The 27,473-nt window shown below is 44.2% G+C and overlaps 1 protein-coding gene across 4 annotated transcripts in view; it reads right to left on the reverse strand.

Annotated features, from left to right (window-relative positions):
* Positions 1–912: 912 nt before the first annotated feature.
* Positions 913–27,473, reverse strand: part of LOC149322932 (plexin-A3-like) — a 106,362-nt gene continuing 79,801 nt past the window's right edge. For 3 of the 4 annotated variants that reach the window (XM_089484968.1, XM_089484974.1, XM_089484980.1), the window contains 2 exons: positions 26,441–26,591; positions 23,947–25,588 (listed from right to left, as the gene is read on the reverse strand). In XM_089484968.1, coding sequence (XP_089341094.1) covers positions 25,493–25,588; positions 26,441–26,591 — 247 coding nt within the window. In that variant the 3' untranslated portion in view covers positions 23,947–25,492. Of the gene's footprint in view, positions 1,819–23,946; positions 25,589–26,440; positions 26,592–27,473 lie in introns of those variants that run through there. The other variant, XM_089484984.1, reaches the window with a different exon arrangement.

Raw genomic sequence — 27,473 nt, forward strand, 5'->3', positions numbered from 1 at the left:
TCCCTGGGGACGGGCAAAGGCCCATGGCAGATGGTCAGGGCCCACGGAGGTCTCAGGAAGGAAGGTGAAAAAGGGCTCTGCTCCAGACATTATCATCTGCCCCCATTTTCTCAGGTTGCCATCAAACAAAAGCTGCACATGCACTGAATGGGGATCGCGATCAAGAAATCAGAAGACTATGAATGGGGAGGGAAAGAACTAGAAAAGATCCTAAAGAGCAAAGATATATAATCGAGCACAAAAGTTAGAATCGTACAAGCCATTGTACAGTGTGTCCTGTTATCTGCTAGGCTAGGGTTTGGTTCCAAGACCCCCCGTGGATAAAATCTGTGGATGCTCAAGTCCCATTAAACACAATGAAATGGTGTCGCTTATATAAAATGGAAAATCAAGATTTGCTATTTGTAATTTATACCTTAAAACAATATTTTCAAGCCGTGGATGCTTGAATCCGTGGTTAAAAAAAAAGATGGATAAGGAGTGCTGACTGTATTTGCTATTACCATGTATGGATGTGAGAGCTGGACAATTAAGAAAGCAGATAAGAAAGTCAATTTATTTGAGATGAGGTGCTTGAGAAGAGTACTGAGGATACCATGGATGGCCAAGAAGACAAACAAATGGGTCCTTGAACAGATCAAGCCTGAAATCTCCCTGGAAGCCAATATGATTAAACTGAGGTTGTTGTATTTCAGCCACATCATGAGAAAACACAACTCATTGGAAAAGACAATAATGTTAGGAAAGATTGAGGGTAGTAAATAATAATAATAATAATAATAATAAATTTATTTGTATACTGCCCTTCCATCGATCAGGGCGGTGAACAGCACAATAACAATACAAAAACACCATAAAAATACAATACATTCATATTAAAAGCAAAATTAAAACACCATCAGCCGATCACCATTGTCGTCGGGGGGGGGGGGGGGGAGACCAGCTGGAACTTCATTCAGGGAATGCAGATTGAAACAAGAAGGTTTTTAGCTCCTTCTTAAACTGGGCCAGGGAGGTGGCCGAGCGGAGCTCTATGGGCAGCATATTCCAGAGGGCCGGGGCGACGATGGAATATGACCTCCTCGTTGTGGAGGTTAGTCTAGCCCCTGGGACCCTCAGTAGTTGCTGCCCAGAAGTTCTGAGGGTGCGGGGCGGAATGTATGGAGAGAGGCGGTCCTTCAGGTATCCTGGGCCCAAGCCATAGAAGAGAGGAAGACCATGTGCTAAATGGATGGACTTAAGGAAGTCACAGGTATGAATTTATAGGACCTGAACAGAGTTGCAGAAGAGAGGGAGTCTTGGAGAGTTTCATCCACAAGGTCACCATGAGTCGAGATAGACTTTAAGGTGGTAAACAACAACAACGAATCTACACTGCAGAATTAATGCAGTTTGACACTGCTTTAACTGCCATGGCTTGATCCTGGGATTTGTAGGTTGGTGAGATATTTAGCCTTCTCTGTCAGAGAGCTCTGGTGCCACAACAAAATACAAATCCCATCGGATGGAGCCATGACAATTAAAGTGGTGTCAAACAGCATTAATTCTGCAATAGGGCAGCAGCCCAAGAACTCCAGCTGCAGGGGTGTTTGGGGACTTGGCGGGGGGGGGGGGGGGCATAAAGTGTAGGCGTTTCTGCTTCCAAAATGGACTCTTGGTGGTTCCTGGCAATGTTTATTAGCGACTACTGTTCACTCCCATATCTTCAGTGTGAAGAAATTTTAAAAGAATCGGGAAGGAGACACAGAGAGTGATGATAGCCACCTGGCTTAGGTCTGAGGAACTGGGTTGTCAAGCGTGGTCCAGAGGGTCTTGTTTCTTTGGAGGGAAGAAAATAATCTATAAGATACTAAAAACTGGAATTTATATTGGGGCTTAGTGGCGCAGGCAGGAGGCATTTAGGACTGTCTGGCTGTTTGCTGGGTCTACTGTTAATGGTTTTCATGACATCTGGCTTCCACTCTGTGCTCCCTCTGGTTCAACCAAACTGATTTCTCTCCATTCTCTTAAAGCAGCCGACTGAACCCAGGAATCTCAACTCTTCATCCCTCTCCCCATCTCCCTCCTTTTACCCCCAACACACACATTTAATTGTGAGGATCAAGGCATTCAGGCAGCATCCTTTCCCCCTTCCCCCTCTGGCGGAAGATGGAGTTGGCATAAAATGCCAGTGTTGTACACGATTAATGTGCTAAAAGCCCCCTAATCGTAATTAATCTTTATGAGGCTGCTCTGAACTTCTATCCAATTCGCATTATAATCTCCCCTCCTTCTCTACCCAGAGGCGGAGAGGGGGCAATGTCGAGGTTGAAGATTTACAGGCAGACATAGGGTGGAGTACAACTGTCTGAGGCCTAGATCTTGACTGGTTTTGTATTTGAGGCGAGTATTCAACATTGCTGGTGCTCCCTGAGGACCATCCCATAAGGGATCTAAGGAAAGAAAGAGCGGGAGGTGCCTTTTTAATGAAAAAGGGCCAGCCGTGGGGTTCCCCCCCCCCACCTACCCAATTGAATTGGCTTCGTACACCATCCAAGATGGACTCACACATGCAGAAGGAGGAGATGGTGGAAAGCTGGCATGAACATTTTATGATGTAGCTTTCCATGTTAAAATGCTTTAAAAGCTTCCTGTAGGTTGCAGAAGGTTGACACAGAATCTGTCTATTCAGGATATTTGCCTATCATCTTTAAAACACACGCACACAAAAGCATTCCCAGTTACAGCCTGAAGCTATAATAGTTTATTGTTTCAGGCTATTGCTGCATTCTGTTGCTTGTCACTACACATTATGCAGGCTGCAAAGTGTGAAGAAGGGCCATGTGGGGCAGCCCTGCCCCAGATGCTGCTGTGTTTTGTGGCCATGCATCCCAGGTACAGTTGGCCATTGATATCAGCTGAGGTTTGGTTCCAGGACCCCCGTGGATACCAAAATCCGTGGATGCTCAAGTTCCATTAAACACAATGGCACAGTGAAATGGTGTCCCTTTACACGGAATGGCAAAAACAAGATTTGCTTTTTGTAATTGATATCTTTTTGGAATATTTTCAAGCCGTGAATGCTTGAATCCATGGATAAAGAACCCATGGATACAGATGATTGACTGTGCCATGAGGGAGCGGCTTTGTCACTGTCCAAGACTTTGACTAATATACTGAATTAATTGTACATGCAGAGTTCTTCCACGGGAGGAATATCTCTGAATGGGCCCAGTGCCTCCCCAGATGTAGGATATCAGCACACACATAGTACAGCCTGTTCCTGTTCTGGCTGAGTGTGGCTGATGGTGGGGAACTGTTTCTGCTATAGTTTGTAGATAAAGTTGCCTGTTCAAGACTGAGCCAAGCCCTGAGGTTTATGGGCTAAAATGTGAGACCTAGGAGCAGCCCCTTGTGTGATTTCATTAAGCGTTATACATTGTGTGTTGTGTGCCTTCAAGTTGTTTCCGACTTATGGCAACCCTAAGGCAAACCTATCATGGGGTTTTCTTGGCAAGATTTGTTTAGAGGAGGTTTGCCTTTGCCTTTCTCTGAGGCTAAGAGAGTGTGACTTGCCCAAAGTCGCCCAGTTAGTTTCCATGGCTGAGCTGGGAATTGAATCCTGGTCCCCAGAGTCATAGTCCAACACTCAAACCACTATACTGTGCTGGCTGCTATATATTAAGTACCAACTACATTTGCTCACAACTTGTCATTCAAACGCATGCACCAATGTTAGTCCCAACGCACAAGCTTCTTCTATCACTTCAATATATATATGAACTTTCCTATCGGTACTAGTTTAAGGGGTTGGAGTTTTGGATGATGAGGCTTTATACTGCTTGTGGATGGTCTTATTCATAAATTTGTATAGTCTTATTCATCAAATGCTCTTGGCATAACAAGGACGTATTTATGCTAACCCTTTTTTCTAATGTTCATATTACTATATGCAAATAACTATTTCACTGGTGGTGGTGGGATTAAAAAACTACCTCCTACTGCAGGCTGATATAACAGCTCAGAAGGCGCCTGCACCAGTCAACCACTTAATTAGGATACTGTTCAAAACAGAGCATAAGTGAATGAAGATGACATTCAGGGAGAGTAATCCCATGTTTCCCAACTCCACGCTTAAAATATTACTAGCCCCAACCTAGATTTTGGGGAGGGAAGATTTAGGCCTAAATCCTGTTAATCCCAACCATAGTAGACCAATTGAATCAATGTTAATTGGTGCATTAACTTTAATGTAAGTTTAATTGATTCCATGGGTCTACTCTTGTTGGAGCTAACAATAGGATTCATGTCTTAGCATACTGCCGAACAAGGCCTGATTTGCACATGCATACAAAATAATGAGTACTATGCCTTCTTGTGGGACTGGCTCAAGTTATTTTGCTGACTGAAGCAAAGAATAAGACTATGGGCAGGAGGCTGGGAATGATGGAGCCATGTGAGCTGAATCTGGTACCGAGGACATATGCTGCTAATGGGTTTCTCCCTGCCAAATTTTGATTGGAAAAAAGGGATTTACAGATGGAAAAAATACGTCTTTAGAGGGTGACATTTTGTCTTACAATGCTGTTTCCCCACACCACCTCAAACAGCCAGAAACCACTCCCATAATTGACCAGAGCTGACTACTAATTCCTAAAAATGACAGCCACATAGCCAAAGAGGTAGGAAGGAATTGTAGTGATGTAAGTGTTGGACTAGGACTCTGGAGACCAGGGTTCGAATCCTGGATCGGCCATGTAAACCCACTGGGTGACCTTGGGCAAGTCTCTCTCAGCCGCGAAGGATGGCGAAGGCAAACCCCCTTGGAAGAAACTTCCCAAGCAAACTCCATTATAGGTTCACCTTAGGGTCCCCATAAGTTGAAAATGACTTGAAGGCCCACAACAGCAACAAAAGGGGTGCAAGTGGGGTTGTGCAAAATGCACAACTATGGCCTCCATCATTGCAGCTCTCCTTCATTGCAGCTCCATACAATCCATTCCCTGCTGTCTGAGACAGTGGTCTCTACCTACAAGGGTGAGGGACAGCGCAGCTCTCCAAGATGTTGTCAGACTGGAATTCCCAGCAGCCGTAAACCAGCATGCCCAGTGGTGAGGGATCATGGGATGTGTAATCCAAGATCTGGAAAGTCCCATATTCTCCTCCTCTCTTTGCCTCATGGCAGAGCTGGACCTAGCGTTATTGGCTTCTCCCTCCCCCCACCATCCTTTCAGTGTTTCTTACATTGAAGTTGGGATTCTTGCCAAGGCTGGAGTCTATAAAAAAAACCTCAAAAAGCCAAGGTGCAATTATTCCAGCTGAATTCACGCTGAGGTATAAGCTTGAGTATGTGGGATATTCACCACATGGGGAACACGGACCACAATTCTAACTAAAATGCAATACGGTTTGAGGGTGCTGCATGTGACCGCAGTCCTGAAGGCTCCATGTATTGCATGGCAAGCAGTGACAAAACGTAGGAATGCTATTTCCATGTACCATAGCTTTTTCTTGGTATCCCATGATGCCACCCAGATTTGGGCTTGGGTGAACCCAGAATCTTTGGCCCTGCCATCCACCTCCCACCCTCATCCTTCTTTTTGCTATAGCCCAGGCAATATGTTCCAAGCAGGATTATTAACAGCCACTCGCTTCGCTCTAACCGCTGCCCCCGAGCCTCTTCTCAGGCAGAGAAGCAATTAACAATGTTAAAGGCTTTATTAATGCTGGTAGAAGCCCACAAGGTGAGGCCTAATGAAGCAGGGAAGTGTGGCAATGGCGTTCGTGGTTCGGCGGCGGCCGGAAGAGCGGAACTGGAGGGTTAGTGGTGGGTTTTAGCTGCAAATCACCAAGCCTCCTTACCACACAAGGTCATTCAGAGTTTGGGCGAAAGATTCATAATCTCTTTGCAACTCCTTGGCAGCAGGATCGAAGCTTCTGCGCATTGGAGTCCGTCAGAATAAAAGGTAGCCCACATATTCTCCAATAACAAAACAAGAGGAAAACAGGGGCATGCATGACCAGGGAGCATCAGAGTGTGGTCAAGATGGCAAAAGTTGCTACCAAGGAAGTAAACACAAACCAGGGGAGGCTGCAGCAGTTTGCTTTTGCCTGAGCCTACTGCGAAGGGCAAGACCCCCTCCCTCTCCTCACTTCTTCCCATTGCTGAGAGTAAGCTACTTTTGCACTTTGAACACAATTGACAGCAGTTGAAGTAAGCAGAGGACAAAGAAGGAAAAAGAGAGAAGCTGGGACATTTGAAAAGTGGCTAAAACTGTGGTATTACAGAGCACCAGTTTGTTCTGTCCTTGCCAAATTGAGACAGTTGAAGGCTGTAAGTCCACATGAGGAGGATTTAATTCTTAGAAAATGGTCATTTGAAAAACCCACAATCCCCTGAATGTATTACAGTTCTGAAGTATTGTTAAAAATTAAAATGGCTGCTTCTAGTTTTGTTGTTGTGTGCCTTCATGTCATTTCTGACTTAGGGCAATCCTAAGGCAACCCTATCATGGGGTTTTCTTGCCAATATTTGTTCAAAAGAGGCTTCAATTGTCTATCCTTGAGTCTGAGAACATGTGCACGCTCACCCACTAGGTTTCATGACCGAGCTGGGAATTGAACCCTGGTCTCCAGAGTCACAGTCCAACACTCGAACCACAACACTACACCCAGTGCCAATGCAGATCTGGTGCTCCTCACAGCTTCTGGTTGTGCTAAGAAAAGGACATCTGTTTATAATGATTGTTGGCTTCCTCAAACTTGGAGACACTTCTGGGTCAGATCTAGAATGCAGCAGAAGACCAGAAAGTGAAAGACTTTTGTGGAGACTCATTTAATCTCATTGATACATTAAAAAACGGTAGTCAAGTGCAGCCTGGTTTGCACTCCACTGACTGTTTTCCTCTGTACATTTTCATCCCCGAAGAATTGCACTCCTGGAAGAAAACCCTGTGATAGGGTTACCTTAGAGTTGCCATAAGTCGGAAAGACTTGATGGCACACAACAACAGCAGCAACAGAAAGTTACATGTAGCTGAGACATGATAGATCAGAGCAATCATTTTCAGAAATGGATCTCCTGTATCACCTCACTTCACCTCTGGGTTTCCAGTATGCCTGTCAGTTTTACATACTTGGTTTATGAATTACAGTTGACTGAGAAATGATGTGATGTCCACTAATTAATAGTTTTAAGCAAAAATGTTTTATGTTAAAAATATAAAATTTTTAAAAAGTTTGAATATTTCAAATGCATGTTTACACATGTACAGTGAAGCCATAACAACAGCTTTTGCTGTTCTAGCCTTCTCTTTTTGCACTTGTTTTTCTGCCAATAAATGTATTAATCCCTTAATTCAATTTGTTTGCAATTGGTATTTCATTGTTTTATTTCGCTTTCTAATTTCTCAGTGGCTTTGGGCATCCCTCTGGCCAAAACCAGACATAAAATGAATTCTAACATAACATGACACCTCATTTTATCTGTAATAAAATTTGTACAGATCCAGGTTTTAAAGTGAGTGGCTTTAAAGGTACTAAAAATGAAAACAGCATGTTCACTATCATTTTGAGACATTTGGTGGCACCACCTCCAATAATAATAAATAATAAATAAAATTTTTATTTATACCCCGCCCTTCCAAACGATCAGGGCGGCTCACAAGTGCACCAAAGTGCAAACATCAACAAAGTTAAAAACAGCCAAAAGCATAAACATAAAAACAATCCTTAAAAACAATAAAATAAAAAGCCCCCTGGCCCCACCTCACGGCCACGAGAGAGGTGGGAGGCCCATAGGATATTTTAGTCGGGGAATGCCTGATTAAATAGGAAGGTTTTGAGACCCTTCCTAAATTGGGCCAGGGTGGTAGATGAGCGGAGCTCCGTGGGCAGCGTATTCCAAAGGGCTGGGGCAGCTGTGGAAAAAGATCTTCTGGCAGTAACAGCCAACCTGGCCCCAGGCACCTTCAGGAGTTGCTGCCCAGATGTTCTGAGGGTGCGAGGCGGAATGTACGGGGAGAGGCGGTCTTTCAGGAAACCTGGGCCCAAGCCATTTAGGGCTTTATAGGTAATAACCAACGCCTTATATTGAGCTCGGAAGCGGATGGGCAGCCAATGGAGATCTTTAAGCACAGGTGTTATATGGCTGGTCCTGGGGACACCAGTGACCAGCCGCGCTGCCATATTCTGCACCATTTGCAGCTTCCGAGTTTGGTATAAGGGTTGCCCCATGTAGAGTACATTACAGAAATCCAGTCTCGAAGTTACCAGAGCATGTACGATAGTTTCAAGGTCCCTCTGGGCCAGGTATGGGCGCAGCTGGCGAATCAGCCGAAGCTGATAACAGGTACTCCTGACCGTCGCATTCACCTGAGCAGTCAGGTGAAGGGACGAGTCAAGAAGCACCCCCAGACTGCGCGCGGAGTCCTTCACGGGGAGCGTGACCCCGTTCAGGACTGGTGGAACCACCGTCAATCCTGGACCAGGGGAACCTATCACCAGTACCTCCGTTTTCTCTGGATTAAGTTTGAGTCGGTTTTCCCTCATCCAGCCCATTACTGACTCTAGACAGGCCACGAGAGGAGAGACGCCATCCCCGGTCACTGCATCAGTCGGAGACATAGAGAAGATAATTTGGGTGTCATCAGCGTACTGATAACCCCGCGCCCCATGTCTCCGGATGATCTCTCCCAGCGGTTTCATGTAAATGTTAAATAGCATGGGAGACAGAATGGCTCCTTGAGGGACCCCGGTCTTAAGGGCCCGCTCGCTGGAGCACACGTCTCCCAGCTGCACCATCTGGCCATTTCTCCAGCACTTTTTCTACATGCTGTTAATTCCTTCTGAAATGGCTCTTGTATGGACTACACCAGAGGCCTGGAGCCAAAAATTTGGCTGGTGTTATGGGTTTGCATCCCATCTTTCTCCATGCTCAGGACTCAAGATGGCTTAAGGGTATAGTTATATTAACGTACCACACTTTGACTTTTTCTTTCAGCTCTGCAGCTCTTCATCTTGTCTTCATCTGCCCATTCTCCCCCCACTGTAAACGTCAGTCTTCCACTGCTGTTTTTCCTTCCTAGTCTCTTTCCTAAATTAGCCTTGAGTCCTACCTTTTGGACAGCCCATCAAATGCCATCCAGTCCAAGTATGGTTCAAAGGGGTAGGTGTGTGGTTGTGTTCAAGTTGCATGTCAACCCCATTAATTTAATAGAAGTTTTGTAGGCAACGAACACTCACAAGTGGTTTGTAATTGCCTTCCTCTGAAACACAGCTTATAGCACCTGGTATTCCTTGGTGATCCCCCATCAAAATACTACCCAGCCCTTACCATGCTAAGATTCTAAGACCAGACAGGATCTGATGTCTTCAGAGTATTAGGGGCCTGGTTTAAAAATAAAGAACCACAATGATAAGTATGATTGTGAAGTCAGCAACTCCCCATTCTCTGATTTCAGGACCAACATTTGAGACACGTGTGTACGGTAAGTATCCTAACATCACTTCATATATTTATGCAACATTGAAGCCCCAGCATGAGTGGTTCCAGTTTGTGATAGCATACATAGCACCAGAATAGGTAGAATAATGACATATATGCCCAGCCCTGTGGAAAGGCTTCTCCTGTCCCTGAATGGTTGAACAGTAAAGGTACCAGAGGCAAAATGGAGGTGCAGCTTTGTGCAGAAATAGACCAAGAATAACCAGATAAACAGGGAAAGCAGGAAAGCCTAGGCGTTATCCTAAGGTGGACAGACAGCCATCTTTTCCCAGACATGTCCTCCATTTCAATCTCCTGTCCAGGAGGAATTCCAAAATACTTTCCATTATAAGAAGCATGAATCCCCATTTCTAAGAATGTTTTCAGCTTTTACGTTGTCATGTCCTACATTTTTCTTGAATTTCCTACATTTTGTGCTTCTTAGCCTTTTTCTCCTTTGTGGTTAGGACATCTGGTCACCCTGAGTCATCCAGTTGACATCATTGCTTTGGCTGACCCCGAGGGATCAAAAATCCCAAACCCATTAGGAGTTCTCTCACCCCCAGTTTTTACAGGCACCCATTTTTGTGCTGAGCCAGAGAGTCTGCTTTTGTTTTACCCATCTCACTGTAGTGAAATGTTTGCTCATTCCAGGCTGGGATAAGTTTGTCATAACAGCCCAGTTTCTGGCTGGTTTAGATTTGCATTTCCCATTGGATTGCCAAGACTGTTATTTCTTCTAAAACTGCGGCTGTGGTAATCCGAGCCTCTTTGGGGTTTGGAGTGGTGCTCCGTGGGTTGGAAGACGTTGCAGGCCAAGGAGCAAAGATGTCGCAAAGTCGGCTGTTTCCACTTGGGGCCTAACTTGAGGCCTCCTGTACTTTGCCCCCCAAAAGAAAATGATGTTTCCACTCTGATTTCACCTTAACCCCTTCCTTTATATTTCTTAGATTCTAGGCTTTCTGAATTGAATGAGACGGCGGTTCTTAATTCACTCTCCTCAAAGGAGCCATGTCTGATGGCTGAGGAAAAAAATCAACCCCCTTCCTTCCTCCTTTCCATTTTTCTCCCACTCCTCCACTCTCAACCTCATTCTGAGATCACTGTCCCTCCCCACCTCCCCTGGATTTATATCTTGGCTCTTTTTCTCTCTGGACTTTTTTTGAGACAGAAACAATAAAATTTCATTTACGAGGCCATTAGCAGCGGCTGGCGGGTGAAATCACCAAATGGGGGGGAGAGAAAGAAGGGTAGTTGTGACAGGCCCTGGATGGGATTGATGCCCCCCCTCCTCAGTTCGCTTTTCCCTCTTGATAAAATGTTATGTGGGGCTGCCAGCCACTAATGGACACCAGTGACTGGCGGTGGCATGAATCACAAAGCATGGCAGTTCGGGAAATGCTGCAACCGTACAGCAAACCACTCCTGCCCACCATCCTCTGTTGCAGATGGGGTTGAAGGCCATCCTGGGATGTTACGGAAGGCATTCTTTGCAACATTGACCCAGATAATGGGAAATAAGGCTATATAGCTAGCCCCATTCCTTGCCCCCCTAAAGCATTCACCCCAATTTTAACAACGGTCATTGAGCCAGATCCAACGGACTAGTGATGTGTGTATCCAGAAGCAACGGTATATATACTTCAGCCAGTTTTTCGCTATGTTACAAAATGTGAGCAGCTCGAAACACCTGCAGGATGATGGACAACACAGTCAATCAAAGCTGGAATGTTCTCACTCCTTTTGCACTCACACTCCTCAGCTATGCTGGTAACTATTTGCCCACAGTTTGGCTAAGCCACCCCTCAGAATATAATACAACAATATCCAAAACAGTGATACCTTTATCGGACCAACTAAGAAACACAAAATGACCTCATGTAAGCTTTCAAAGCTTCACATCCTTCTCATCAGGCAAAGATGTGAAAATTCATGTGTGTGTATGTGCCTTCAAGTTGCCCGTCGACTTATGGCAACGCCATATGGTTTTCTTAGGCAAGGAGCACTCAGGATGTGGTTTTGCCATTTCCTTCCTCTAAAAATACAGTCTAGTGAGCCTGTTATTCATTAGGGGTCTCTCATCTAAGCATTAACCAGGTCTGACTCTGCTTAGCTTCCCAATTCAGACAGGATCTGGTGTCGTGTGTGTGTGTGTGCACGCGCCTTCAAGTCTATGGGACTTATGGCAACCCCATGAATTTCATAGGTAAAGAATACTATGAGGTGCTTTTGCTGGTTCCTTCTTCTGACCTGCTTGGCTTCCAAGATCGGACAGTATCTAGTGCCTTTAGGGCATTTAGATGCTTAAATGGAAATTACCATTATGTTAACCTATAATGTTAATTCCTTTTTGTTAGGTTCTCAGACAAAATTGCTAAGTAAAGGAGGACAGAGATGCAGCTTGCTAATGTGCAAAATCCATAACTTAAAAAGACCTATCAATATAGGCAGATAAAAGACAGGCAATAACATTTGAAATCCATTAACAGCAGCAAAGTAACTTCTATTGAGATCCAGGCCATCTCTGTCCTCTGCAAGGCTAACTGCTTGCATAGGACTGAATCTCAATGGAAGTTACTTTGCTGCTGCTAATGGGACTGAAATTTTATTACCTGGCTTTTACTATATCCTTTGTCCCCAATCTCTATACATACGGCCAATAAAGGGAGTAGCCTTTGCCTGCACTACTATCTCTCCTGACCCTCTTTAGTGACAATAGAAGTAACATCTGAAACAAAAGATAGGCCTGTGAGTCTGACATAGTCACTTTTTGTCTCCTGTATGATTTTTAATATCTTTGTCTAAAGAAGCAGCCAGTGAAGCTTTGAAAGCTTTCATGATGTATTGTGTGCAATGTAGTTGGCCTAATTAAAAGATCACTGTTTTGTGGATTTTATATAGTTTTTGCGATAGGGCCAACATGGTTACCCCTGATTATGTTCCCTCAGAGATCAGTGTTTTTTGTTGTTGCTTTACGAAAGGGCCTAATGGCTAAGAGACTCTACCCATTGCCTTTTTGGCATGAATATTTCCTTGCTGATTCAAAACAAGTCCAGGGTGTTCTTCAAAGCATGTAGTAGGGGAATGTGGCTTATGAGGCAAATTAACTTTTTTTGTAGAGCTACCGAATCCTGTGCTGCATAGAGGTTTGAGCACTGGACTATGACTCTAGAGACCAGGGTTCGAATTCCCATTCAACTGTGGACACCCACTTGGGCAATTCACATAGCCTCAGCCTCAAAAAATCCTGTGATAGGATTGCCTTAGGGTCTCCATAAGTGGGAAACAAATTGAAGGCACACAATAGCAACAAAGCCTGATTGAACCACCCTTTTAATAATAATCCTGTGACAGAAGTAAAAACCAGGCATGATTTTTACTCAGGTGTGTTTTCCACTCATCTTTGTCCAAAACCTGGCAACACAGCCTGCTACGGGGCAAAAACTGCTCCCTGCCCTGGGCCCTGTCACTCACTCACACAGACACACAGAACCTGTGGTTCTCCAATGCTGTGTCTCCATCCAACCCAGACACCGTATAACTACAGCTGCTATCATATCTCACACTGGCCAGGTTCACTGGAGTGGGTGGAATTTCACCCATTATCTTTTGCAGGACCACAGGCTGCCCTGCCTTAGAATATGATACTCTACAACATTACATCCCTAGAATTAAATGGGTGCCTTTATCTCACACCCCCTGCCACTAGCAAAATGGTATATTTGAACTTGCATTCACAGTGCATGCTAGAGACAGGCCCCTCTCTTGTATGCATGGTGCATCAGGGCATGTACACACATGCTGCGACAGCTTGCACACCCACACCAAGAGCAAAAAATGGCTCAGCCAGAATTATTCTGGGTATCACATCCTCATCCAATTATGACTGTACATTAAAGAAGTAAATATATTTACCAGGCCTATAAAATTCTGCTGGTTAGAAACAAAGGGAGCTGTCTTATAATGAGTTAAGAATCCATGCAACTACCTCAGGAGTGTGGTCTTTGACTGGCACCAGCCGGGAAGCCGGGAAGAGATGCTGGACTCCAACTCCCATGACCCCGTATCATTAGCTACACTGGCTAGGGCTCATGGAAATGGCAATCCAGGAACATCCGAGGTCCGTGTTTAGCGCAACCTATCTTGTTGTGTGCATTCAAGTTGTTTCCAATTTGAGCCTAGGTGAACCTATCATGGGGTTTTCTGGGCAAGATTTGTGCAGAGAGGGTTTCTCATTGCCTTCCTCTGAGGTTGAGATCCAGTGTGTGACTTGCCCAAGTGGTTTTGTCATGGTCAAGTGAGAATTAAAACCCTGGTCTCCAGAGTCGTAGCCCAACACTCAAACCACCACACCAGACTGGTTCTCCCACTCCATCTAGAAACTCAGAATGTCTTTGGCTACCTGGTTATATCAGCGATTGTGCATGGTACCTTTTGCATCCAAACCATCAGGTATGCTATTACAGAGCTATGGTAACCTGTAGAAACCTTCACAGGGGTTTTCTTCCAGTCAAAATCCACAGCTTATAAAATTTGAAAACTGCTTATTGGTCTCTGGCTGCCTATTTATCTCAAAGCAGAACCATACACTGCTGGGTCTAGGGCTGGAGTAGGCAACTGGGGGAGGCTAGGGGGTCACATGAGCCCACCTTGGAGACCTTGGGGAGCCATGCCCCTCCATTGCACCCTGCCTTACACTCAGTCAATCAATCACCTATTCAAACAATCAAAACTGACTGTTTTCCCCAAATGCCCTCTAGGTAGCATGGGGTGCTTTCATCATGTTTTGGGAGTCCCTAGACCATTTAGGTTCAGGAGGTGCCTTTTTCAGCAAAAGGTTCATGGATGCAAAAGGTTCAGGAGATGACTTTTTCAGCAACAGGAAGTGATCAGAAGTCACTTATTGTTTTTTTTTTTGGGGGGGGGCTTTCCTGGGGTTAGGATGGTCCAATAGGCGGCAAATATGGCAAGAAGCCTCCCACACTTCCTAGAGGGCATTTTTGAACAGAGAGAGAGAGAATTGGTAGGGGGGATGCTGGGGGCACAAAAACAAATATGAGTGTGAAATCGAAGGCTTTCATGGCCGGCATCCATAGTTTTTTGTGAGTATTTTGGGCTATGTGGCCATGTTCTAGATCTGAGCATTGCATGAACGACACTCTGCCCGCCCCTGGCCCAAGGCAAAGGTAGGGGAAGAGTTTTCCAATGGATGGCCACATTCTCTCAGGTATGATGGCAGGGTCTCTTGTCAGTAGTGTGCAGGGATACTAATCTTTTCCTCCTTCCCGCTCTCTCCCTGGAGGATGTCAGGAGTTAGGGTCAGACTGCTCCCGTCAGAGGTCAAAACTGATTAATGGTACAGATGGCTTTTGCAATTAGGTAGAGCCACATGCAACAACAGTCTGGGGAGTGTGCCCTTCTGTATTGTAGCCCTAACATTACTCCAACTCCCTTCCTAGGGAGCCCCATTTATGTGCCACACTCCTGCATTTGTAGAAAGGAGATAAACACCTCTGCCTTTGGGGAAATTTCTTTTCCCACACCCCATCATCTGGCTATATCATTCAATCTATTCAGTTTTTCTTATGTCCTTTTGAATTTATTTAAGTCATTTACTAAACTAAAACTCACATCCACGTAGCTATAAATCAGTGCAGGCCATTCACATAAATAATATTCAAGTGCTTTTTGGCACTGCCACATTCTGCAGTTCAACATGTTGACTAATTCTGGCAAATCCTGAGTTAAACACCTTTCTCACAAAACAAACAAACAAACAAAAACAGCAAAGGCACTGACATATGCATTCAGTGTAAAAATAACTGGAACTTCTTCATTCCCAACCAGCAAAGTACAATATTAATTTGTAATATTTCTTCCAAATGATGGTAGTGTTTGAGATCAGCAGCATGGCTGAGTTCCCTAGCTAGAGCTTGGGATTTTCAAACATGCAAATAGGGAAGGATGGAAGAATACAACCGGCCTGTTGGCTGGCTAACATCACAGGAGTCTATAACTCTGCCCTTGAAAAACTTTTTGGTGGTTGTGTTCCTAATGGAATGGTGCCATTTTGGAGAACAGATCAATCAGTCTATTAGATCCTATTGCTTCCCAGCTATTGAGTAGTACCATGGCACCTACCTAACCCAACCTTTCTTCAACTCCAGATTTAGCTTCCTCATAGCACTTACTACATACAGGATACTTAGGGTCTAGTATTCATCCTCATCTGTCTGCTTACCCTCACATGACTGTAGCAGATGGAAGGAGCAACACAAAGACCTCTGACACCGTTTGCTACCACCAGTTATTAATGATTCATCTCCCTCTATGGGCAAGCAGCCGACTTGAGGTTAATGGATGGAGTCAGTGGTGGGATTCTCTCACCCCCTTTTCCCCACAAACCAGACAAACCATGGCTGGAGGAGGGTCAACAACAGAGCATTTTTAAGTGAGTAGTGGGATGTAGTGTGGGAGGTCTGGCACGGCTGACAGATGGGAAACCCACTTGTAACTAAGTCCTCTACTGCATGGCAGAGTGCTACTTAACTCTTGGTAAAAGTCTGGCTGACGTCTTGCAGAAAAGCAATACAAAGGCTAAAGAGGGCCTAGTATGTCTCATAAGCATCTTCAACTACCTATCTATCCACAACCACCCATCCCAGGGAGCGTTTTGATTTCTCCTCTCTTTTCTTGACCAAGCATTGTCTCTGTTTTACCTTCAGGGGAAGCGGTGAGTTTCTAGCAGTTATGTCAGGTGTGGCTGACTGGAAAGATTACTCTGGATCCTCGTGCAAAGGAATATGCACTCATGGATGCAAATGATAGCACACTGCTTCCTTTCTTTCATCCTCAGCCCAACTAACACTGATTTTGGACTCATCCCTTTTTGCATATTCTGGACGATGGCTTAGGGAAGACAAAGCTACAAAGAGTCTCAACATGGGGCATCAGGAGGTTAGCAGAAATATTAACTTCTTCTGTCCCTCTCAGACAGTAGTAGCATCTTTGTCAATGGGATGGTGAAATCATTTAAGGTTTGGGTTTCTGACAGTACTAAGCTACATTTCTGATAGTACTAAAGGATCTCCCCAAGGTGCTGAACTGATATAGGAATAGAGTTTAGTACCATGGAGAGCTCTTTTTGAACCCTTGCTTAAAACCTGGAGTAGATACACCACTCCATTAATATGTGGCATTGGTCTTCTGGTATTACGGCCATGTTATAAACTTGTTTATCTGTGATTACCAACCAAAACTGTAATGGAATGATTTAACAATTCCAATATATTTCACATCAAGCAGGTAGAGATTCAGGAATCTGCAAGGGTGGCTATTTATTTGAGGAGCAGCAGTGCTTTTTGCTGCACAAACAGGGGTATGCCCCTGTTGATGTCTGTGGAAATATCTGAGTGCATGCCACACATAGTTTGCTTTGTGGGTTAATCTCTAGTGCGATGTGCTAAAGCCGATACGCAGCCTATTAATACAAAATGTAGGGTGAAGGGCGGCTGGCCTTTAACTCAACAGGGAATGAAGAGTACTTCATGTATATTTGGGGGGCATTTGTTCCATTTAGAGGCAATCCATGTCATTGCAAGGAAGGTTCGGGGCACAGCCTGGCCTCCAGCAAAGGCGTGGTTTTGCTTTGCCAGGAGGCAGGAGGCTTCATCAGCTGTGTAGTAGAGAATAACTTCAAAGGAGGATGGATTTAGACAGCTCCCGTGGGATTAAAGGCAGAAATGCTGCTTCCCCATAATAAGGGATAATCTTGAGAGGGGGGAGACGTAGTGGAGAAATGGAGGGGGGAGAACTGTCACTGGGAATGACAAAGAAAGCAGAAGAGTTTAAATTCTCCCAGCACCAAGGATTATATCATGGAGGGCTTGGGGTGGAGGAGAGGAAGGAAAAGACCTTGAGCAAGAGGAACAAAACAAGCGCTGAGGAAAGGCAAAGATAGATGGAAGGATGGACAAGAGTTGGGGAGAGATGAAGTAGGGAGAGGGATGTTACACACCAGGCAATAGCTGGATTCAGCTGCTGCCTGTCAGTGGAGCAAGTTTAATGGGACTGGGCATTTCATTTCCCTGAGTGGCCCTTTGTGGGCCGCGCTGTCAAGGCTGATGGATCCAGATTGAATTAGCTGGGGATGAGATGTGCATACAGCGTTTACAACCCTCCTCCCATTTTTTAAAGCCCCAGAGTAAGAAAACTCAGGAGCACCAGTGACTTCTTTTCTTGGCTCCATCTCTATGCCATTTACTGGGGGTGGGAGTGGTCCCTTTTCCTCCCTCCATACTCAGACTTTGGACTTAACATACAGTTGGCCCTTGTTATACACAGATGTTTTATACACAGATTCAAGCATACATGGATTGAAAATGTTCAAAAAAAGTATACATTTCAAATATCAAACCTTGATTTTCCATTTTTTATAAGGGACACAATTTTGGTATGTCATATTTAATGGGACTTGAGCATACACGGATTTTGTTATCCATGGGGGATCTTGGAACCAAACCCCAGCGTATAACAAGGGCCCACTGTATGATAAGTAATAATTTTGGAGGGGTATGTGTGTGTATATATATGTGGGGGGCTAAGGAAGGGGGAAACACAATTTCTAACATGATTGGATCTGGGGTCTAATAAGAAATGGCTCATCCTTATTTCAAAGCATTACTTTTGGGTGAATTTTGGGTGAAGCCATTTTGGAGTTGTTTTTTTTTTTTTTTTTTTTTTTTTTTTTTTTTGTTATCTCTGAATGATTTAAGCATACACACAGAGAGACATCATTTCAAAGCAACAAGTGCGCAACCCATGAGAAATAAGCTGTTTTATAAAAATAAAAAGGAGAAATGATAAAAAGGGAGTGGAGGGAAAGATAGAATCTATCAGTACCTCTAAGTCTGATTTAGTGTTTCTGCGCATGTGTGTTGCTTGTCTTCAAGTCATTTCTGACTTATGGTGGCCTTAAGGTGACCCTAAAACCCTATCGCTGGATTCTATTAGCAAGTTTCTTCAGAGCGGGTTTTCCATTGCCATCCTCTGAAATTAAGAGTCTGTGACATGTGTAATATGACCGTTTAATCCTAGATTCACCCCACCCCCACTATTTTTCTTTATGATGGAACAGACTAACACAACTTTCTCTTGAAAACCTATACGGAATAACCCTCACACATTAGTTTTGCAATAGCTTTCCAAGTTCTGCTTTGTGATTAGAAAGCAACCAGCACCTTGGGAACCAAAAACACCTCTGGTTTCTGCTAAACAATGTTTGCTGCAGAACCACCTAGTCAAGACTCTTAATCTCCTAATGCTACAGAGGTTGATTAATTCTCTGACTTATTTTGGTCCTGGGGAAAGAGACAGAGCCCTTTGGAGAGATGTACAAGCAGGGAGGTCACTCACTAGTGACCTAATGTTCAACTCTGATGGAGTGCGGACAAAGGGAGAATAGGTATGTACAGTCAGCAGATGGTTCTGTTGTCCAGATTCCCATTAGTGTACCAACTGTTTATCTCAGTATGCTGTACAGATCATATCCACAAGCACACATCATATGTAGTTTCTGTATCTTTTGGCATTCAAGACAGATGCAGGCAACATGACCTTTGGCTCACACAGAGACCATTTTTGCTGTCCCAGAAGCCCATCAAAATAAGTTTTTTACACACTGAAAATGAAAAATTGTGCTCCTGGAAACTTCAGAAAAGTTCGATTTGCCTTAATGTCACAGTGTGAGATCCCTGGTGGATCCCAATTGACCCCAGATCTTTCAAATTTGCCAAGTTGTGATTTAACAGAGGAAGCAGAAGGAGACATTTTCTACACTTCTTTTTTCAAAATAAGGGGTCTTTACTTGTGTAGTTGTGTAGTCACTCAATGTGAACACATTGTTAAAATAATTTCTCTACTCATTGTTTGCTGATTACTCTGTCATGTCTGTTATTGTCCTGAACTAAGATAGTTATCGTGTGTGTGCGTGTGTGCACGCACATGCCTTCAAGTCACCTGTTGACTTATGGTGATCCCATGAATTTCACAGAGTTTTTAAAGGCATACTCATCGAGCCAAAATAAAGCTGCTTTGGGTCACTTTGGAGGTATGCTGTTTAAATGCTGCATGCGTCCTAAGAGGCCAGAAGTCATGCCAAAGCAACGCTCCAGTACTAAGGACTGGATCGGAGCTTTGGTGCAGCTACTGCCCTTTTAAGATGTGTGTGTCCTTTAAACAGACACCTCCAAAGTGAGCCAAAGCAGCTTTATTTTGTCTGTATGGGCCCTCAGAGATGGTTTGCCAGTTCCTTCCTCTGAAATACAGCCAACAGAACCTAGTATACACTGGTAGTCTCCCATCCAAGTACTAACCAGGGTTGACTGTGCTTAGCTTCCAATAGCAGGTTGGATCTGGTATCTTGTAGGCCAACACAGATCTCTTATAAAACTGTTGTGTAATAGGTTATCAAATGTAACCTAAGCAGTCAGCACGGTGCAAAAGGTCATGATTACACACAAACTATATGCTCAAAATGTATGTTTATATTTATGTCTGAGAGTTTTAGTGTTCAGTTTTCCCTTTGCTCACTGAGAAAGAGAACTTTAAAAAGATCTGGGAGAGATAAAAGCTAGAGAATGGCAAGTTTTATGCAATGCCTGCACAGGCCAGGGATGGGGAACCTGGTCTCTTTTCAACAGCCCTCTACAACCAGTTAAGATCTCTACCAAAAGTATTCTTTCTCTCCCTGGCTACTGGTGGCTTTGCTTCACCAACCACTAGCAGATGCTCTTCTTGAGAGATTAACTTCTAAGAATGTGGCCTTTGGCAAAACAAAGGTTCCCTGCTTATTAAACTGCAAGCTTCTTCTTCAGTGAGGACAAAATAGAGACCAATAAACTCTGAAGAAAAAATTGGGTCCACCCTTGGGAAATAGGTACCAGTTGGGGGTCATAACCCATCAGAATCAGAAACAAAGTCGAATCCTATACTTTCCCATCCAGCATACATTTGAGAAAGGACAGGCCCTATAATATGTAGTATCTTAACCCCCTTGGGCACTTTTGATCTCCAACTCTTCTCTCCTCACTTCTCTAGTTTTGTCTGACAGTTAAAAACCCCTTAACTCTGTAAGTCACATTGATGCTTCGGAGGCACAAACAATCCGCGCAGCCCCCCTCCCCAGCTACTCAGCACCCCAGAGCTTCCACTAATGAGGCCCCTGATGTGCCCATGACTTATTCATAAAACTGCCACCAAACATTTCCCTTTTATCTCATAGCTGCCTCCCCTCCTGGGCGCTGCTGGTTTGCCTCACTCCCACATCAAACACACACACACATGCACACAGGCATGCGCAAGCCATTCCTCTCTATCAGACAGCCACAAATGCCTAGGGAACCCATAATGCGTGCTTCAGTACAGCCCCTGGGCCCACTCCTAAATAACAGATTAAAAAAAAAAATCTCTCAAGGCCAAAACAAACACTTCAACTGTCCCCCTCCTTCGGAGGACACCAATTGCTTCCTACTCCAAGGGCACCAAACCTAAATGCTTTAAAAAACAACACTGCCCTTAGAGTACGACACACTCAAACTCTTTCAGGATCTTAGTTTCCTCCCCTCTGCCTGACCACAACTGAGAAGCCTAAATGGCAATGGAAAGCTAGGTTTACCTCTTCTCTGATAATCCTTCTGATAAAACATGCACTTTTGGACAAAATGGAGAGCCTAGCCTCATGGCCTTAGGCAAAGTCATGGTATCACTTTGGGTTGCAAAAGCTGAGCATCCTCTCCCTCCTGGCGGTTCTTCCTTTCTTTTTCATCTGGCGCTCCCAAACTATGGAATGGCTTGTCAAAAGAGATCCGAAATATTAATAATCTTGACAACTTTAAGAAGATTGTCAAGATGGATCTCCTCTGACAGGCCTTCCCTGATTAATCCACTTGGTTTTGTGAATGCGGATTATTGTGTAGAACACCCCAAAATGACCCATCTCTTTATCGTTCTCTTGATTGTTTGTCTGATTGTTTTTATTGATACTTTTATGGTATGGTGGGCGGGAGGGAATAATGGGATATATTTTTATAACTGTATGATGTGTTTTATATTGTGTTTTATTCTGACTGTAAGCCGCCTCGATCTGGTGGGGGAGGCAGGGTAATAATAATAATAATAATAATAATTCCTTACTGTGCTCCATTCCTGAAGGACAGGACTTTGTATGTCACATGGCTTAAGTCCCCTAAGCTAACCTGCCATTTGGCCAAAGTGGTGGACATCAACCCATTACCAGCCTTGAAGTCAGAGTCAAATGCCACTACAGTCAGCTTTTGGACATGAAAAAGCAAAAGGTCTTGGGATGGCACTCTCTAGTCTACATATAACTGTAAAAGAAAGAAACATGGCAGTATCTCCAAAATAAACTCTGCAAAAGATTGCCAGCCAACTGCGCTGGGGAGTAGTACATAGGGAGAAGCCATTCCTTATTTTCCATTGCTTAGGTCAAGGATGGGGACCATTTAGCCTGCCAGAACTGAAACTTCCATCAGCTCCTAGGATGACCAATAGTAATATCTCAAGAGCCACAGTTTTCCCACCCCAGCCTAACTGAGTTAGATAGCTTTACTGCAGGTCTCCGTCAAGCTACCAGAGTATTTCAAGAGCTGACTGCTCTATGCATAGAGCACATCTTTTTGTCCCTATCTAGCAAGTGTGTGTGTATGTGTATGCACAAAAGTGGGGGTGGAGGTAACCCTTTCTTCCTCCCATTATAAACAAGCTCACAGCTTTGCTCTGACTTTTCATGCAGAAGGTACAGTTTCAAATTATCTAGCACCATGATCCACTTTAATGGCCATGGTAACATCCTATGGAATCCTGGGTTTTGTCATTTGTGGAGGCACTAAAGTTCTCTGGCTAAGAATTCTAAATAACTCAAGAAACTAAAAATCCCAGACATTAAGATGGATCTATGGCAGTTAAAAGCGGAATCCTATAACTATAACTGTGTAGTGCAAAAAGGCCTATAACTGCCCCAGATCTCTGGGTGCATCCAGACAGAATGCTTCTAGTGCTAATCAAGCAAAAAGCAACTGCATGATTCTTACCGCCATTAACAGGTAGGTTGTTGTTGTTGTTGTTGTTGTTGTTGTTGTTTCCAATTTATGGAGAGCCTAAGGCAGTGAACCTATCATGAGATTTTCTTAGTAAGTTTCTTCAGAGGGGGGTTGCCATTGCCACCCTCTGAAACTGAAAGAGTGTGACTTGCCCAAGTGGGTTTACTTGGCTGAGCCAGGATTTGAACCCTGGTCTACAGAGTTGTAGTCCAGTGCTCAAACAACTACACCATGCTGGCTCTTTAACGGGTTCGGCGTGTGTGTATATGTTGTAAGAAAAATAATAAAACAAACAGAAAACAAGGGATGGTTAAAAACTGAAGGCTATGGCATGTGAATTCTTATGAATTCTGCAATGGAGGCAGGACAACAGCATGATAAAAGTTTCACCCTGAAGCACTCTTTAAATGTTGTGTTGTATGGTAAGACTCCTTGGCATAGGCCACACTTAGAGGAAGAGGTTAATTCTAGTATATAGTGGTTATTCTTGCCAGAGACTGTTTGGTCGCCACTGTCTTTGTGGCTGACTTTTACAACAATTAGACTCCAACAAGTCTACTCCTTGGCATAGTTGCCCATGTCCTACTTTCAGCCAATCAACTTAAGATGGATATCATTTCCCACAAATGGTCTGGAGATATGTCCAAAGCACCTGGTCAATGAGGAGTTGGGATTAAGAGAATATCCAGCTTGTCCACGATGCTCCCAATGAACTGAAGCAGTAGGTGTCAAGGCAACAATGAGTATTTTCTGTTCAGTGGACACCGAACTGTCAACAAAGCAACAACTCTAAAAACAAGAAATAAACAGCTGCAAATTCTAAAAATGTTATAGATTCAGAGTTGTAGGAACCACAAAGTAGAACCCTCCACCTTTGTAATCAAGAACAAAATACGGTGACACTAAAAATATGCAGATTGCTTCCACACTAGAGCTCTTTAGTGTTACCAGTCTCTGCAATGTTGGTAAGAAGTTTCCTTTTTAAGGATTTTGCCTATTGCAGCTGCCTGTTCAGATCAGTGGCATACTGAGGACTAGCTTCTTAAGTGTCCCTTACTCAGCTCTTGTTCCTGGTATGTATGTGCTAACCATGTTCTTTAGAAAGCACCACTATACAATAAATACAATTTTTAAAATATGAGAACAAACTTTAATTAAATCTCCTCCCATTTTTCAAGGAAGAACAATGGACTGATTAAGGGGTAATTAAGATGCTGTCACTCAGTATTGCAGCTAACGCACTGAACAAAAATAAATAAAATGTACAAATGCTGTGGAATCTACTAATTAAACACACAGTAGCTCCAAGAAGCCAAAACAATATTGTGCCAATCCACATTAAATCAGCTGCTGTTGCAAGCACCATCTTTACACAAATCACGCCTTTTTAAAAAAAGGAACGATGATGACAGCACTGGAAAAACCACTGGAATGCAATGATCTGTCAATTATAACATCTGGATTTCCTATAAAAAGTAAGCGAACGAAAGATGGCAATTCCAGACAAAAATTGTTCTGGAGTCTTGATATCCCGTAGCAAGAGGTAGCACAACGCTAAGGTGACAAAATCTTGGCACGTGGATCACATTTTTTGAGTGTTTGCGTACAATCCGTGCAAAGAGAAAAACCAGCACAGTAGAGATGGCTTGGGTAGAATTTTCTAGGTAAAGAATTTTCCTGGGTAAAGAGCTGGAAGCAGCATTTAAAAAGAAAAGAAAAAAAGAAAATACAGCCAGGAAGTTTTAACCTATATCAAAACAGAAGGCATCATCCTGAGAGTTTTAGCTGCAACTCAGAACTGAAAAATACATTGGTCAGTCACATACAGGAGAATGTCAAAATGTACAAACGGAAATAGCTCCATAACTATAGGGCCAGTGTCTCCCCCCCATCCCCGATTTGTTTCTCGTAGAATTACCGACACCCTTCCTGCTGAACCATGATATCAAGAAAATATTTTTTTTCCAGGCTTTTATTTAGCAAAAGAAAAATTAATTATAAAATGAACCAATAAAAAGCCCGTGCAGCTGCGGGACACCCCCACATCAATTCCTTAAATCCCTGACGGGGGAAATTTAAAATTTATTTTATTTCACTTCACTTATTTTTTTCCGGGGAGAGGGGGGGAAGAAGAAGTGGGGGGGACTGAATCCCTCCAGGCTGCAGTGCAAATATTTACACAGACTCTTAAGAATGAAAGGGGGGCGGAGGGGGGGGGGAGAGGAGAGAGAATGGAGGAGTTTTTTACACTGAAATCTCTACACCCAGGGAATGGAATCATTTACAGCCAATAATCTTAACAAGATGCAATAATAAATTAATGAGTAAGGCACTGCACCCCATGAGGGCACAACAGGTGGGGTGGGGTGGGGGTGAACAGGAGAGGGGGTGTTGCCAGGTAAGGATTAAAAATATCCAATTGTCATGGTTACCAAAAACAGAACAAGGGCAGATTCCACCAGCTACCAACAAGGAGTGGGGGACGAGGGGATGGTCTGTATGTTCAAGGGGAGGTTCCACAAACATTTGGGGTGGGTGGGTGAGGGATCGCCATTTAGCTGCCAGCTTGAGGGGGGGCAAATATCTGGCCGTGCCCCAACCTCACTGCTCATTTCTGAGTTGCCTCTCCCAATTCGGAGACGAGGACAGGCTGCTTGTTATTGCTTCTGGGCTGAAGATCCCGGGAAGGGGCATCACGACCTCTGTCTGTAGCCCCCCGGGATTTCAGCCTCGTGAGGGCAAAAGGTCACACGCGTCTCTTGCCCGCGGGGAGGTTTTTTTAAAAATGTCAAGTCCGTCACCCTTGGTGGGACCCCAAGTCAAGGTTGGAGGTAGAGTCTTTTTCGGATACGTCGGTTCGGGATGCGTGCCCCTACTTCCCTCTTGCTCCCTCCCGTCCCCCTCAGTACTCTCAGCTATTTCCAGACACGAGAGTGATGACTTGTTCAAGCTTCAGCCTCAATTTGTGTTTCCGGCAGGCTGCGTCGCGTTCCAGCGCTGTCAGGATCTGGTGGTTAGGGTTGGGGGGCGGTTTAGAGGGGAGGCAGGCAACGTGTTGGGAATGCGGGGTCCGGAAGGAGGGAAGGAAAAAATAAAGGTGAAAAAGGTCAGGAGGGGCTGAAGCCCCCAATTCCCAGGAGCAAGAAAGGAGTAAGATCTAGGCTCTAGGATGGAGAAAATGCCTGGTAAAGTTGGAAAGGGATATTGAGGGACAGCAGGGCGAAGGAGGCTGACAGGCGCCATCCTGTCCCCTTTGTGAATCTTAGGCTGGAGTCAAACAATACTATTTATGTTAGTTTCAAAAATGCTTTGAGAGAGAGAGAGAGAGAGAGGCAGGCTTTGTATACACAGACTTATTTGCAATTCCTTTCAACATTCCTCCAATTCTCTGATCACAAGGGCAGTGGGTCAGGGAAAGGAGAGCTCTCCTTCAGTGACTGGGGTAAGGCTACATTTCTAGAATGAAAGGTGAAAACAAGGAGGAAAAAGGGTGGGCGGAAGAGAGAAGAATGGCATGGAGGTCTTCACTTGCCATAGTAGCGACCTACTACTAGATCCTGGGGTGAATTTATCCCTTGACTACTTAATGTAGGGCAGCTGTGGTATGACAGAATACTGACAGCAAAACAAAAAGGTGCAGGAGATTGGAGGACGGTGGTGCCTTAGCATGGCATGGTACTCGAATCTCCAGCCTTCCCAATTTAACATTAGAAGTATTGCACTAGGTTACAACTTACACACTGCCTTCCTCATTGGTACAGCCAACTAATTCCCTCAAGCATTGCTAGATGACTGACTGCAGAATGGTTGAAAAGTGGGAAAGGAGAGCAGAAAAGGGAGAGTTATGATGGAGCCTCACCTCATCACGGTACCTTCCCACGTAGCTGTAGAGCTCCCCCAGAGCACCCAGCGTGTTAAACTCGCCTGCATGCTGCCGGGATTGCTCCACTAGATAAGCATCCATGTCCTGATCACTGATAGATGCCATCTTTGTGATGTCGCGGTAGTACCTGGGAAATAGAGAGTGATATTGCTTCATGATTTCATTTGCCTGGAGAGATGACACTGTCCAGTCAACCCTGATATTTCAACAAAGGGATGGGCAGAATCTATATGGCTAGATGAAGACTAAGAGGCTGTAATACAGTTTAATAATACAGTTTGACACCACTTTAAGTGCTGTAGCTCCATCCTATAGAATCCCAGGATTTATAGCTTTACAAGAGAATTAGCCATCCCTGTCAAAACTACAAATCACAAAGTGCTGTAGGATGGAGCCATGGCAAGAGGTGTCAACTGCATTATTTCTACAGTGTAGATGCATTTTGTGGTCTATGACGGAGAATATGCTGTTGAATTTGATGCAGTGTGTATTTTTTGAAAAAGACATCTTTTTGTGTGTGAGAAACATGTGCCTTGTTGTAGAGAACCATCAGGCTTCAAAAGCAGGTCCCTGAGTGCTTTATATTAGCATGAGACTGAAGGCTTTCAGGGAGTAGTGAAAATGCCTGGTGCCTATTGTACTACTTAACTTTGTGATAGTGTTGGGATCCACAAGAAAGTCTGGAATTCCAAAGTTGTTCATGAGTATAATTTTTTGCATACAACACAATTTTGTTTTCACTGGATGCGTTCCGATGGCTTCTCACATCAGTGTGCCCACTCTTCAGATGCCAATGGACAGGAGAGATACAAATTTCAAATCTAACCTGGGGCCTTCCAGATGTGCTGGATTACAACTCCACAGCCAGCATGGCCAGTGGTCAGAGAGGCCATGGTATTCCAGCCCTTCAAGTACTCTCCTGCCCTAAAGATGGATAGGAAAAAAACCCTGTCCCTTTTTCTTTCCTGCAGTCTTTCCTACAGACTCCACCATCTAGGTATTTTCACAT

Source organism: Sceloporus occidentalis, unplaced genomic scaffold (assembly GCF_023333645.1).
Source record: "Sceloporus occidentalis isolate IW3139 unplaced genomic scaffold, rSceOcc1.0.p SCAF_1, whole genome shotgun sequence".
NCBI lineage: Eukaryota > Metazoa > Chordata > Lepidosauria > Squamata > Phrynosomatidae > Sceloporus > Sceloporus occidentalis.